Source organism: Camelina sativa, chromosome 6 (assembly GCF_030686135.1).
Source record: "Camelina sativa cultivar CO46 ecotype springtype chromosome 6, ASM3068613v1".
NCBI classification, from domain to species: domain Eukaryota; kingdom Viridiplantae; phylum Streptophyta; class Magnoliopsida; order Brassicales; family Brassicaceae; genus Camelina; species Camelina sativa.
Window position 1 is genome coordinate 3,715,879 of NC_141885.1, and position 16,245 is coordinate 3,732,123.

At 34.3% G+C, this 16,245-nt stretch overlaps 1 protein-coding gene across 2 annotated transcripts; it reads left to right on the plus strand.

Annotated features, from left to right (window-relative positions):
• LOC104790323 (phytyl ester synthase 2, chloroplastic-like) lies at window positions 1-4,214 on the plus strand. Of its 2 annotated transcripts, none has more exons than XM_010516048.3 (14): window positions 1-681; window positions 1,223-1,274; window positions 1,378-1,433; window positions 1,517-1,675; window positions 1,763-1,867; window positions 1,986-2,092; window positions 2,207-2,328; window positions 2,423-2,531; window positions 2,625-2,755; window positions 2,847-3,213; window positions 3,304-3,417; window positions 3,527-3,612; window positions 3,702-3,811; window positions 3,878-4,214. In XM_010516048.3, the coding sequence occupies exons 1-14, from the start codon at window positions 303-305 to the stop codon at window positions 4,066-4,068; spliced, it is 2,088 nt and encodes a 695-aa protein (XP_010514350.1). In that variant the 5' UTR covers window positions 1-302; the 3' UTR covers window positions 4,069-4,214. The 2 variants fall into 2 exon arrangements, with proteins under 2 accessions (XP_010514350.1, XP_087311937.1); XM_087455811.1 differs by having other exon boundaries at window positions 64-681; window positions 2,826-3,213.
• The last annotated feature ends 12,031 nt before the right edge of the window (window positions 4,215-16,245 follow it).

The window sequence follows — 16,245 nt, forward strand, 5'->3', positions numbered from 1 at the left end:
AGCGAGGTCTAGTGGATTTGTATTCTTTAATTTTCCAGTCATTTCCTCTATCCCCTATTTTTTTCGTTAATCCAATTATTAACCAACTATATTGACTCTTAAATGATATAAAGGACCACATGACATTACGCATGTGACATGTCGAATAATGTTTTTTTTTTTTTTCACAAGAAAGGAAATAGTGAAGTTTTTTATTTACCGCGCACTTTTTTGGCTTGTTGTTGGGAATAGTTTTGTCACATTTCTGAGTATAAGCTAACTAGGAAACGGCTACGTACAACTCTCTATAGAGCTTCTCACAAATGGCAATCACGGTACTTCGCTCGACCTTGTGTCTCTGTTCCGTCTCATCTTCATCAAACCTACGACAACAACGGACCTCAGCCCCGAAGCATCGACTCACTTCGGTCAAATCAGTAACATCCACGACTCCTCCAACTTTTAGGGGTGTTCAACGGAGGCGGAAGAATAATGATGAAAACGGAGCCACGGTGGAAAAGGTGGTGGAGAATCCGTATGCCAAAGTGGAGGCGGCCCGTCCTGATTTGAGGAAGAGCTTGTCCGATTTTTTGGAGGAAGCGAGAGGTTTCGTGGGAGATGGAGGAGGTCCACCTCGTTGGTTTTCTCCTTTGGAGTGTGCCGCTCAAGCTCAAGGCTCTCCTCTCCTCCTCTTTGTACCAGGTTTGTCCTCTTTCGCCTTCCGATTTTGAATTCATACCAACCTACCCACGTGTGGTGGTAATAATTGGGATTTAAATGGATACCAACCCGCGTGTCGTGGTTGAGGATCTGTGTCTCATCATAGACGTAAGTGACCTGCCACTTGGAGTCTTGAGTTTAATTCGAGGTGGGCTTGCGGGAAGTTGCAAAAGGGCTTACAGACTAGTCTTATTCTTAGAATGTTTGGAAGTAGACATGCAGTATAATACGTGCATGATATCTCCACTCATTATTATCAATTATTTTTTTTTATTATTATTATTGCAAGTAAGAAGACTTCTTATAAATATTTCATCCGCACATCCAAAAATAAAATAATATAAATGGATCTGTAAGGGAATAGGATATATTTGTTAGGTTAAATTGTGAAATTTCTACGGATTTAGGACTTTAATTTCATTTTCATGGATCTATGAAACGTTTACTTCTTTTTTTTGGTGTGTCAAGCAACGTTAATTAGCTTATTCAAGTTAACAAGACTGAGGATGTATATAACCTGCAGGGATCGATGGGACTGGACTAGGGCTCATTCGCCATCACAAGAAACTTGGGGAGTGCGTTATTTCACATTAGTTCTCTGTTTTTCCAAGAACTTTTAGTTTTTGAATTATTGACATGTAATGGATCTTCACTTCTGATGTTGTTGTCTTTGAGTAGGATTTTTGACATATGGTGCCTACACATTCCAGTCAGCGATCGTACTCCTGCTAAAGGTATCTTTTTATTGCTCCTTCGAAGCACTAGGTTAACTGACAGAGAATACAGTTACTTGGAAGTAAAGACTTTTTGTATTCAGACTTGGTGAAGCTTATTGAGAAGACTGTTAAATCGGAGCACCATCGGTTCCCAAACAGACCTATATACTTAGTTGGAGAATACATTGGAGCCTGTCTTGCTTTTGATGTTGCAGCCAGGAATCCCGATATTGATCTTTCTCTAATTTTAGTTAATCCAGGTACAAAGCTCTCTGTCTGTACCCTGTAGGTTTCTTAGTCGGTGAATGCTACAAATATTTTCTCATCGTACACACTGTTTGTTGCAGCAACACATGTCAACAACTTCATATCGCAACCTGTATCAGGAATATTGAATGTTTTACCAGATGGTATTCCAACACTATTGGAAGATATATTCAGTGTTAAGCAAGGTACACTTTCTCTTATTATCATTTTCTGTCTTGAATCATAAGTTACCCAACTAATTGAGTTTCAAGTTAGATCAATAACTTAATTAATTCAACCATATGTTTCTTTGTTATGTGGTAGGCCATTCGCTGACTGGAATGTTAGACGCATTGTCAAATAATTTTTCTGGCCAGCAAATGGGTGGAGGGATGCTAAGAGATATCCTTGCTGTTTCAACTAATCTTCCAGTAAGTATTCCTTCTTAGAAACTTATGATCTATGGGGATTTCCGTTTATCCTCGACATATTTTCTATTTCAGTTCTAGTCTTCATCTAGTAATGTGATCAAAATATTTTTGCAGACTCTTGGTAGGATATTCTCTAAGGACACACTGCTTTGGAAGCTGGAAATGCTTAAGTCTGCTATTGCTTCTGTGAATTCTCACATACACCCAGTCAGAGTGGAGACACTCATACTTCTGAGGTCCAATAAGTTTCTCTGTTTCATTGATCACCATAAATTTCTGAATAGCTTGGAGCATAAGTTTTCGTGAATATCTGGTTGTTGACTATTGCAGTGGACGCGATCAGTGGCTACTGAACAAGGAAGACATTGACAGATACTCGCGCACGTTGCTAAAATGTATTGTCCGTAAGCTTGATGACAATGGACAGTTTCCCCTTTTGGTTAGTGATCTCTTCATCCAATAAAGAAGAGATATGATACATAGGTTCAAATATTGATACTTTGGATCATCTATAACATACATCTCATGTTAGGAGGACGGCGTAGATCTGGCTACGATCATCAAATGTACTTCTTTTTATCGCCGTGGGAAGTCTCATGATCACATTACGGATTACATTATGCCTACCACATATGAGTTAAAACAACAAGTAGACGATCACCGGTAAAATGCCTCACTAATTGCTCTGAGACATATATCTTAGTTTTTCTGTATACTTAGCAAAACAAATCAGACTATCAAGTAAAAAGTGCAGATTGCTAGTCGATAGTACTTCCCCAGTAATGCTGTCAACTCTAGAAGATGGAACACTTGTAAGAAGCCTCGAAGGATTACCTTCAGAGGGACCTGTTCTGTACGTTGGCTATCACATGCTATTGGGATTTGACTTGAGTCCAATGGTAAATCAAATCATGAAAGAGAGAAACATTCACCTGCGGGGTTTGGCACATCCCATGTTTTTCAAGAATCCCCAAGACTCGTTAGTCGACATGAAGATGTTTGACAAATACAAGATGATGGGTGGAGTTCCAGTCTCTAATTTCAGTATTTACAAACTACTGCGTGAAAAAGCTCATGTGCTTTTGTATCCTGGAGGTGTTCGTGAAGCCTTGCATAGAAAGGTGATAATATTAGTCTGTGAACTTTTCATAGTTTCTGCATTCTTGGAAACTTTTATTTTAGACGCTTACATGTACAGAGTGACTTTGCAGGGTGAAGCATACATGCTGTTTTGGCCAGAACGATCTGAGTTTGTGAGAGTTGCATCTAAGTTTGGAGCTAAAATCGTTCCTTTTGGTGTTGTTGGAGTAGACGACATCTGCGAAGTAAGTTTTCTCTACTGGATTCCGCTTCCTTCATGTTTACACAAGTTAGCAAGAGGCAGAAGCAGTGTCTCTGTTTTCAAAATGATGATAACTCTACTCTATATCTCAGATTGTCCTGGATTCCAATGATCAAAGGAAAATGCCAATATTGAAGGATTTAATGGAAATGGCAACAAATATCGCTGGCAACATAAGGTGTTTCATCACACACTACTATTTATAGATTGTTCTCATAATCCTTCCAAGTAATATATACTCATATGAACATTGATTTTAAACGTCAGGGAAGGTGACGAGAGCGAATTGGGGAACCAAGATATCTATTTACCAGCAATTATACCTAAGATTCCAGGGCGATTCTACTTTTACTTCGGCAAACCAATAGAAACAGCAGGTACACATTTAATCAAAGTGTATGCTCTCAACTTCAAATAACTAACCTTAATAGTCATAATGGCAGGTAAGGAGAAAGAGATGAAAGACAAAGAGAAGGCGCACGAGCTTTACTTGCAAGTCAAGTCTGAGGTTGAACAATGGGTTGCATATTTAAAAATGAAAAGAGAGAAAGATCCTTTCAGACACTTGTTGCCAAGGATGTTGTATCAAGCAACACATGGTTGGTCTTCTGAAATTCCTACGTTTGATCTCTAAAATCTCTCTTCTTTATATGTTGTACACATCTAATCATATGATATTTAGAGGTTTTCAGATTCTGATTCTTTAGTGATCTAAAATCTTTTAATTGGTTACATGGAAAATAAGACAAGATTATTAATAAGTGTGATTTGTTTGTACCATATTTATAACTGAAAATGTATATGCAACTAGATAAGGCCCGCACGAATTTACAAATTGTCAAAGAAAATAACTTAAAACAATTTTTTGGAAAAATATATAAAAAAATTATTTCCTAAACTAAATATATAAATAATTTAAGTTAGAGAATATTTATATTCACCTTCATACATTTATTTATACTTATGTATTTTTAATATCTTATAACAATTATTACAATAATCTAAAGCCTAATTATATCCCACTAAAACTTTTGCCAAATACTCATCATTGCAAATATTATTATTGTCAAATTTCAAAAACATTTCACAACTTATTCACAAAACAATTGACATGCAACAAATTCATCAAAGCAACATCTCATAAGTAACCACGTATAATTTTACTCTATGTTTTACCATTAAAAATATGTTCTTATACGCTAAATTATTTTGTTGTTAAAGTATGTTCTTTATCACCACCTATCAAATATCTTCTAAACAACTTAAACAAATTATATGTTGCTTTACTTTCATTTTGGCATAATTATAGTTCTTATAATTACTAAAAAAATTTTGTGACATAATTTCTTTAACCATAAAGTTTTTTTTACTCCAAAGATATTTCGGATGAACAACTAGTGAAAATTATCTACTCGATTACAATGATTTTATGACTAACCCAATAAAAGTTGAGAAATTGAAAGAAAGTTAATATATATATATATATATATATATATATATATATATATATAAAATTGAAAATTATAATCAGGATGGTATATATAAGTCGTATAATTCATATATACAAAATAGAAGCTTTATATACAATCCAAAACATGACATATGTCATAATCACGTTAATGATCAACGACCTATTTACTCTTCAGAAATATCTAATTGTACCAAAACAACTTAAAGCTATGACCTAATCTAAAATATTCTCGAATCATAAATTCTCAACTTATTTTTACTCGAATCAAAAGTTCTCATATATTTCTTTATATACATTGTTTAAACGGTTTATGAACCTAATCCGATAAAAAACCACATAAATCCGGTTTGAAACCAATTTAAAATGGTTTATCGTTCCAACTTCCCAAATTTGAAACCGCTTCTCAATTACTCGATCAAGCAGCTCTTGTTTCAGTACCAAAATCATCAACATTATTCAGAAAAGACAACTCTATATTTTGACCAAAAACATCAACGACCGACTTATCTTCCAAACTAATAATGCTAGTAATTGTAGAATCACTTTTGGAACCTCCATCAGTGTCTCTATCCTTGATTAAATTAGAGGGCTTATATACTTCGATTTCATTTCATTGCATCTAATAGCTTCCATTGAAAAACCCGCACAAATCAAAGACCCACACAATAGATCGATAAAATTATATCAAAGAAAAATCAAAGATCAAAGCTTTCGATATAAACATGTAATGTTATGTAGATATAATGTTATTTTTTAATTAGCTGTCCTATTCTGTTTCAAAAACAAATAATTATTTTTACATAACTTATGTTATTCTTTTTAAATTTGTTATTCACTATTTATTTATTAATAATAATATACATGCTTAGTGAATTACTTTTTTGTTTATACCTGTCAAATTCTTATTGAGAAAACACGTGTAATATAAATAACGTACAATGGAAAATAGATTAGTTTTGTTAATTTTCTTTTTAGATTTAGAAATTTTTTTTAGAAATCTTATTGATTAATTTTTTTTTTACAAATTTTATTTAGATTTTTTGTTATTTTCTTAATTAGTTGTTTTAGAAAATAATAATTTTTGACATGTGTCAACATCTCATCAATGTATTTGACACATGTGATGGTCATGTTTATGACTAATTTAAAAATCCAACTTTATATAATAAGTTTTTAATATAATAAAAATATTAGTTCAGACTTCAATTTTAGCTGCCAATTGGTTTATCATGATCTTCGTTTTCTTCGCATGTGCCTTCACAAATTTTATTGCAGTACTCAGTGTCCGAAATTGGCTAACCATAGAGACATAAAATTTATTTATTTATTTTTTGTGCAAACAAAGACATAAAATTTAATCTGTTAGGTTATATAGTATAATTATACAACCAAATATGGATGGCAAATAGTGTATTTATTTTACCATGTAGTGGTTGAGAATCTTTGTAACAGTGAAAATTTGATATGGATGGCACATAGTATATTTATCTTAGTTGTTTTTTTTAATATAATAAAATTACAATTATCTTATGCTTCGTTTTACTAAGTTTGAAAACTGTAATTTTTGATCGTTAAAATTGACACGTGTCACAATCTGATGAGTTATTAACTTTGATATTTAATCGTTAAAATTGACACGTGTCATGATCTGGTGAGTTTTTAAATTTGATCTCTAATCTTTAAAACTAACACGTGTCACAATCTGGTGAGTTACTAACTTTGAGAACTTAGTTTTATATAATAAGATATCCTTCAAAACTCCTTTCTACCATAATTGTGAAATATTAAATATATATTACCATATTTGATACATTCTTTATTTATAAATCAGATTTAATAATAAGAGATTATATATTATTTTTATTTTAAATAAATTCTATATTCAGGTTCATAAGATTTGGGAAGACATTTCAAAATCATCGTTTGAATAACAGAAAATTTAATATAGAAACAAAAAGTTCCAAACTACTTAATCTAATAGAACCCTCTAAGATGAAGATATGTGTGTGTAGTTCATTTTGATACTAGTATATGCATTTGGATGTAGATGCATATTCTTATAAAAACAAAAATGTGCATTTTAGATATTTTGATACTACAGTAAAACCTCTATAAATTATTAAGGTCGGGATCACCAAATTTAATTAGTTTATAGAGGTTTTAGTTTATCGATATGAAGAGATTTTTCATTTTATAGTTTTGAATATTTTCTATTAGTTTTATAGTTATGAGCAAACCTCAGATAACTGGTCAGCATTTTCTAATCTTCTAGATGATTTTCACCTGCTCTGTGGGTCCTTCCCTCTATTCTCTCTGTCCAAGGTTGCTCACACATCAATTCAATGGGTGGATTGCCTCGCTTGGTCTTCCCGTTCTCTACTCTATGATATTTCTTTTGTAAACTCATTTCCTCTGGTTTGGGCTACCATTCCTGAAGTTACTTTCCATATAATAGTTTGGTTGACAAAAAAAAAATATACATTTGCTAATAATTCACACTTTTATAGAATTTTCTTAATTTATAATTTCGACTATCCTGATATTATGGATGTAATTAGTTTACTAGATTATCCAGGTAAAAATTATTAATATTAGAAGTTTAGAGTTTTGAAAAATAAATCTTTTTACTATCCTTCATGATGAAGTCCAAGAAGATATTACGGTATCTTTAAAACAAATTACACATAAGAAAACAATTATCTCATCTAGGAGGACGCTCTACAACTTTTGGATGCAATTTGAGAAAACAATACAATTTTTTTTTGATTCAATGAGAAATATTATAGATGTGCTCCAACAAAAATGTAAATTTCAAACAACAATAGAGTCATATTTCACTAAAATTTCTTAGATATATATATATATATATATATTTAGTTTATATCATTATTAATTTATGATATTTATGGGACCATATTTTTACATAAAATTTCAAAAAGTATTATTTTATTATTTTATTGATTTGTATCATTTTTACACCGTTCTAACTTGAAACCAAATTTTTTTATTAATTTATAGCGAGTAATAATTTAAATAGTACTAATTTATAGAGAGTCTACCGTATATGTATCCAGATAATGATGAAGCATATGCATATTATTAAAACAAAACTGCATTTAGATTGGTTTATCAAAATGCACACCTAAATACATATACGAATATAGCATACATATACATTATCTAAATGTATCGTATGAACTATTTAAATAATGCATTATTGGATGAACTAGATTCAGACTCCCCCACGCCATGTCGCTTGCGGAAGTATTTTAGAAAGAAAAAAACTGAATTTAAAATTTAAAATTATACATTATAAAATTATTTGAATGTAATGGAATAGGTTAAATACATAAACTGTTACTAAAGACACAATCATTAAAATGAAAATTTCACAAAAAATATTATGTATAATAGACGCAACTTTGCAAAATATATTGTTTTAAGTATTATAAATATAAGATATTTTTATGAAGAATTATGGTAAAGTGGCACAATTAGAAAAATTATTATAGTAAAAGTGATCCTAACTGAGAATATTGAAATGATGGTTGTAATGAGTAAATGTAAATTTCTATTAAATAACTATAATTAAAAATATATTTAATAATGAGTGGAACTGTATCAACGAAAAATTAAAATTAAAATACACAACTCTTAACAAAAATAAAATTAATTTTAAATATTAAAATAGTTTTAACGAAAAGTTACGATAAATAGGCGCAACTGAAAATTCTATATTAAGTTTTAGTAAATTTCTATATTACGATAATCATTTCTAAAATTTTAGTTAGATTATAGAATAACATTGAATATTAGATATTAATATTTAAATTTTTAGTTTCAACATAAAACAAAAAATTTCTTTCAACAAACAATGATTTGTTAGTTATTGTTGAAGAGACATATATAGAGAGTTCAAAAGATATGACTATTTAAATAGATACACTTATTAGAACGAAAGTTGTGATAAAAAAATATGAATAATATATAGTGAAAAATATAACTCTACAATAAACAAATACAACTGTTTGAGTTTTATAAAAAAAAAAAGAAAACCAATTTTTTTACAAAAAAAGTACTACGAAAGTCGTAACTGTTGTTCTCATTTATTCAGATTGTTATTCTTATTTTTAAATATTAAATATTTTTTTAACGAAAGTTATGAGAAATAGACGTAATTGTAAATTATATATTAAGTTGTATTAAATTTCTCTATTGCTATAATCATTTTTAAAATTTTAGTTAGATTATAGAATAATGTTAAATATTAGATATTGTAACATCCGCGAACCGGAATCCCGATTTGGGATATGCATCGGTTGATGCTGGTGGTGTATCGGTCGAAGCATAGCCGGTTTAGTGCGGACAAGTTTAAGTTAAACGCTGCGTTTTAGGTTAGGGAAATAACCCTTAAGTCGTGTGTTTGTCTCATTAGGCGAGTTTAGCCGTTTTTGAGAGAAAAGAGAAGAGAAAAGAGGTTCTTCAGTGTTCTTTAGGATTTTGGGAGATTTGAAGCTGTTCCTGTAGAGATCTGTAGCGGAGATCGTTGTAGGAGCTTCCTAGGAGCGTGTTCTTTCTTGTTTGTGGTTCAGAATCTTCTGTGGCAAAGGTAAGTGCATGACCATGACTTATCTAAGCTGAAGATTTCTCTGATCTGCTTCTTGTGTGTTGTTAGGTTTGTTAGAACGTTATTTGGGACATTGGGAAGCTTTTTTGTGGATTGGGATCGAGTTTTATTTATGGTTGTAGGAACAAAGATCCGGCGAGAAGCTTAGGGGAAAACGATGCTCGGCATATGCATCGGTCGATGCACTTCGTGCATCGGTCGATGCAAGTGCGAGGATGGCGCATGAAACCTTAGGGTTTTCGTGCTATGTCGAGCATGCGTCGGTCAATACAATGGGAGTATCGGTCGATGCAAGTGACCCTTGCAACGGTCGATGCATGTTATGCGTCGGTCTACGCAACCCCCAACTGGTGTCGGTCGATGCAGAGTCCTGGTTTGTTATTGTTGATTGTTGATTGTTGGTTGATGGTTAGAGATGTCTCTATTGCTTGTGTGTATAGCCCAGTAGATGGGAGGGTTGCCTTACTGAGTGTTTATAAAATACTCATGCATTGCAATTTGTGTTTGTGGTGCAGGTAAAGGCAAAGTGTGATCGTGGAATCAAGGCAATAAAGAGGAGGATGTTCTAGAGACTCGATTGGTTGTTGTCTGGCATTGCTAGGTTTCCAGAGTTGAGTCACTAGAAACATTGCTAGGATGTTGGTTTTGTGTTTCCTGTTGTTTGGTATTTGGATATTGTTTATGCTTTAATATTGGATTATTATTGGATATTTATTGGATGTTGGTATTGGTTATTTCCGCTATTGGTTGTGATTGTGATTAGTTGGCTAGTGGGTATGGGACCACTAGTTGTAGTTTATTTATTATTATTATTTATTAAAATAAATGGGTCTCGTCGTTTTAGTTTGGTATCAGAGCCCTTACGGTTCTAGGTTTGGGTTCACTAGGTTTGGGTTCACTAGGTTTCTGTTGTTGATGTTGGGATTGCATGATTTGATTGATTATGTGAGTTAGTCAATTTTGTGTGGCATGGAATCCTAGAACATCCTCTTCGAGCCTACAGTGTGATTCCACAGTGAGTTTATGTTTTTGTGTTATGTTAAGATTGCTTGTTAGCCTCTGTTCTTGGAAGTGCAGTGGTTAAAGGTGTTTCAGTTTTTGGTCGTGGACATGGGCGTTGTCGTGGTTTTGGTCGGGCAGGTTTCCGAGGCCAGCGAGTGTGTGGTCCAGAGTTCCACGAGGAGGTACGTCGTAGGATCGCAAGCGTATCAGGAGGGACCAGAGGGGGTTAGCCGGTGAGCGTGCCGGGGGTGATGGGAACCCAAGTGTGGGGTTGCAGCAGGTGGAGCCTAGGGTCGAGATGATCGCTTGGCAGATCAATTGGCGTGTTGTGGGAGCGGTTACCGAGGGGGTACCATTGCAGGCTCCAGTTGTACCGCATGTGGCAGGGTGCAGCTGAAACTTGTATTTTTCTATCTTAACCTATGAATGAATGTATGATGAAGAAACAAACAGACTTAGGCTAAGATGATCATGAATGATCAGATGGTATGCATGGTGTTTCAATACCCTTATGATGTTGTAGCATAAAGGATGTCAATCCATAAAGAGTGTGATATGTAAGCAGTCAAGATGTGATCAATGCATTCAAGTTAAGCCAAATATCAAGTTAATTTGTTTCTAACAACCTAGTGAAAGAAATGTAAATGCAGAAGATTAAAGCAACTTAAGACAGTACTAATGCATAATAAAACAATAGAACAAATGCAATGAACTATGCTAAGCAATAGAAAACTACTAACATATGCAACTAAGAGCAAACTGAAATGACACAGAACAATGCATAAACAAGTAAGTAAACTGGAGCTCGACCTAGCACTCGGTCAAGTGCATGGTCGAGTGGGGAGTCGAGTTAACTTGCGGATGAAAAACAGAGACAGAACAACAATAAAAACAGAGCGAAACGAAAGTAAATCAAACAGGAAGCGAATAACAATGCTTGAACAGGGAAATCAATAAACAAGGAAAGGTCCTAAGGATGAATTCATGGGCTGGGCTTAAGTTATGATTATCTAAGATTGACCAACAAACCTCAATCAACAAGGAGCTATCTCTAGACAATGATCTTCCAAGACTTGTTAATCCATTCTCATGGCAATAACAATCAAGCTTAGATACTCTTAGACCTAGATCTCCTTAGCTATTACATATAAAAGCAGGCATTAAAACCCAGATCATTATTGTCAAAAATCAAACAAAACATCTAATCTCTTAGCATGCTTCATGATAATCTCCAGCATTAGCCTTATCTAGAAACTTAAACATTGGTGTGATATTAAGAAGCATGAGATCTATCCTCACCCTCTCAGTATAAGGATGGCATAGAGCATATCTAATCCAGAAGAGATATATAACAATAAAGCTTGATCAATCTAAACACCCATAACCTTTACCCAGCCTAATCCTTCCTTAAGATCTCTACACACTACTAAGAATCACAAAACATGATGAACAAATTCATAAACCCAGAAATCAATGAAACTTGCATAATTAGATAGATGAGATGAAGATCTACAATATTGAAGAAGAAATCAAACTCAAATTCTCAATACTTAGAAAGTTGTGGAACCAACAAGTATCAAAGATTTCTTGGTTTTTTTGGAAAAAAGGGGCTAATGATCTAAGAAAAAAAAAATAAAAAGTAGACAATCCCCAAAAGGGTAAAAACTAGGTTTAGATATTTTTTCCCTAAAAAGTGCTCTCTTTGCGGACATAGAGTACAATATGTTTATATAGGAAGGAAGGGAAGCCCTAAAATGGCTAGAAGACAAAATAGAGAGGCGGCTCACAACTCGACCATGTGGTCGGTCGAGTGCATGGTCGAGTGACCTCTTCTTCTGCTTCTTCCAACGGTCGAGTCCTCGATCTGGGATGATATATGTTCAGTAAAATCAGAATAACTCTTGAAATACACCTCCGATTGACTTGAGACCACCGAAATAGGAAAAGTAACTCAATTTACTACAACTCTCGTGAAAGGCTGAAGCTGAATCGCAACAGAAGATCTTCATTTGAATTGATTTTTGAGGAGCTCGTTATGAATCCGACCAAGTACTCGACTGTGTGCCTGCTCGAGTGGTATGGTCGAGTACCTTCTTTTCCCTTCCTGATACGTCCAATCCTCTTGTTTAGCTCCAGAAATAACACCAAGTCCTTCCTTACCTTTTTAGAGCTCCATAACACCTAATAATACTCCAAATGCACAAATGTATGCAATGCATGCTTCTAAACATCCGAAGTGCATATTTGGACAGAAATGACTATAAAACTTAAGGAATCACTTCGATATGATGCAAAACACGAACTAAACAAGGCCTAAAATATGGTAAAATATAGTGACATCAACACCCCCAAACTTAGTCTTTGCTTGCTCTCAAGCAAACAAACAAGACAAAGAGAGGGAAGTGAGGTTTGAAAATGGGATCTGAGAATCTAAAGCCTGCTAATAAACTAGCTAGAATCAATGTCCAAGTTACTAGTACTATGATGCAAGGTGAATGAGCTATACTTAAAAATTTTAGACAAGCCTTTCACAACCTTAACTGATTCTAGCCTAAGACTTCCACATGCGTTCAAATCATTCATTTCTTTTAACATTCATTAAACAAGAACATGAATCAGATTATGCAATGTTTAAACTCATTTGTCTTTGTAATAAGGGTTTAGAGACAAAAAATGGTCTCTCTTTTGAGTGGGGCTTATCATTAAGAAGGTTTCTCTCACAAAAAGTGGATTGAGCTTTAGAAGAAGGCTAAAGGTAAGATCACTTAGACACATACAAGAACAGAACCTTGTCTACCCAAATGTACCCAAAGTGTTTGTTCTTAACATTCTAATCCCATAATGTCCTAATTCTACCCTTTAACTTCTTCTTTTCTCTTTTACCCTTTTCTCTTTTCTGTTTTTAAGTCTTAGAAGAGGTTTCTTACTTAGTTTCTCTAGTGGAATGGGGGTTTCTTTCTTATTTGCTAAGGCTCTTTCTCTTACTTGTTTCCCAAGTCATAAAGCTTTTTACTAGACTCTTCTTTTCTTTCTTTATTTTCTTTGACCATAACCTTATTTGAAACTTTTACTACACCCCATTCCTTCACTTAGAGCTTGAATTTTCTTGAAAACACTTCCCTCCTAAGGACTTTACCCTTTTCTTTCTCTTTTCACTCTTATTTTTTCTTTATGAACACACCAAGTCCCAAACCCAGAATTTAAACCTCCTAGTCCTATCTAGTTTGAAAAATGCAAACTAGAACTACATAAGGTTTTATTCTTGTCAGTTCAAACCTAACACTTTCTACCAAGCTCAATCCCAAAGTAGGCCTCGCACACAAGAATAAACATGGCTTGAAAGAAAGGTTGGTTATGGGTGGGGAAAAACTGATTCAATGATGAAATCAACTACTTGGATCAACAAGAGTGGTAAAAATGGGAAAGATGATCCAAATATGTATAAAGTATCCATGAGTTCAAAACATTGCACAAACTGATATTTAAAATTCAATATTAGGTTCTTATAAATAGGAAATGACTTCAAATCACAACATGCTTCAGTTTAGACAGAATGCAATATAAGAATTCAAGACTTGGTTCAATCTTATGTTTCTAGCCACTCAACTAGCATCAAAGTACTATTAACTTGGGCATTGATCCTAGTTTAGTGAATTCAAACAGTGTTAACAAGGCTAAACTCATCATTGATCCCTAATGCAAATATGAAGCAATCCTATATGAAACATGCTAACAAGATCCTAATATGCAATGCAAACTACATGAACACTCTTTTTTTTAAAGATTTTTGTGAAAAAGTTTCAAATTTTTTTTTTTGGTTTTTCTATGCCCTAGATGCAATGCAAATACTAATATGTTTATGCCAAAATTTTGAAATAAGAAAATAGAAAACAATGTCAAATGTCATCTCAAACCCTCCCCCAAACTTAAATTACAAGTCCCTTGTGTAAGAAAAATTTGGAAAAGGAGTCAAGAATCAAGAAACAACATAAAAACAAGAAATGCAATGGTATATACAAAGATAGTGTTGGAGTAATACTTGGGATGGGCTGAGGGTGGGATTCATTTATGAAAGTGTTACCAAGTGCTTAAACTCCCTTCCTAGTACATGAACCATGATACTAAAGAAAACAAGATCAAAATAACAGGAAACTTAAACTAATATGTACAAGGATACCTTTGGGACTTCCTCCCAAGTGAGCTTGTTTAAAGTCTTTAAGCTTGACTTTGCATACTTCTTATGCTTTGGAAGGGTCATAAAGAGGTGATGAAGTCCCATCTGTTCTTAAAGATTGCATTGCTCCTCTTATTTATGGGTCAATGCTAAAAGAGTTGTGTCTGCAAATAATACTCAGACCTTGCCTTACTTTCGTTGGAGAAGAACTTCTACCTTTACCATGGAGCTGCTTGATTTGCCCACTTATCTACTCATCCTTAGTTGTTAACTCCCTCGCTGAATCATGTAGAATGTTGATAGTTTGAAGCTCAGAAAAACCATCAGAGGAATGATTTATTGGCTCTTGTTGTTGGTGAAGCTTGGGGATGAAGTCTGGGCATTTTGGGTGACTTGGTACCACTCGGTCGGGTGGCTTAAGGTGCTCGGTCGAGTGGTAGGTCGAAGTGAAGGCCGAGTGACCTAAAATCTCTGTTTCTACCCCACTCACACCCTCAAAGATTTCAGACTCAGTTTCATGACCTTTCTCTTCAATCCTGAAGGTCTGCCCATCAATAGTTGGCTTCTTCTGCTCAAGCACTTTAACTTGTGGCTTATCCTTCATTTCAAAATCTTCTAACAAAGTTTCATGACTCAAGACCATCATTGATTGCTTATCAATAGAAGCCTTGTACTTTTTCAGCATTTGCTCTTTAAACCATCCTGGAAACGGTAAAGGTGGCTGATAAAGAGGAGAAATGAACCGAACCGGCTTGATAGAATCTTGACCAATGACTCGATCAAGCACTCGAACAGGCACTCCACCGTGTGCATGGTCGAGTGTATGGTTGAATTTATGGCCGAGTGGTGTCTCAAATGCAGTTCTCTTCTCATTTTGCACCTCTGGTTGGAGAAAATCCTCCCCATCTTGGTTGTCACTGTCCTCAGGGAGTTTTGAAGGTAGTTCTTTGAGAGAGGTAGCTTGGGTAGTGGCAAACTCCTTTAGATTGTCAATTGATGTCCCATTGAGGTGTCTAGAAGAAGAAGATTCATTCTTGCTCTCTATGAGAAGCAGTCTGCAAGTTAAAGCTTCAATCTTGATATTAAGGTCATTGTATGTGCAGTCCATCTTGTTATTCATCTCTGTGAGCTTCTTACTTGTTTTCATATCTCCATTAGCTTGACCTTGTAGGAGTTGCTGAAGCATACTCTTCATCTCTTGATCAATAGCAGATGCTTGTTGGGGTTGTTGTGGAGGATAGATTGGGGCCATAAACTGCTCATCTTCACAAACAACATGTACTTGCTTCTGTTGGGTTAGAAAGAGCTTATCTAGCTTCTCAAGTTTCTCATTTAAGGCTTGTAGGTCCTTTCTATGCTCTTCCTCAGAATCAACACCTTCCCTTAAGCTGCTATCATTTTCCTCACTATTATCTCCATCAGACTGAGCAAAGTTCTCTACTAATTTCAAACCTCCAGCTACATCTCTATTCATGAAGCTTCCATTGGAGGTTGTGTCCAGGAGCATCTTGATCTTGGGAAGAACACCTCTATACAA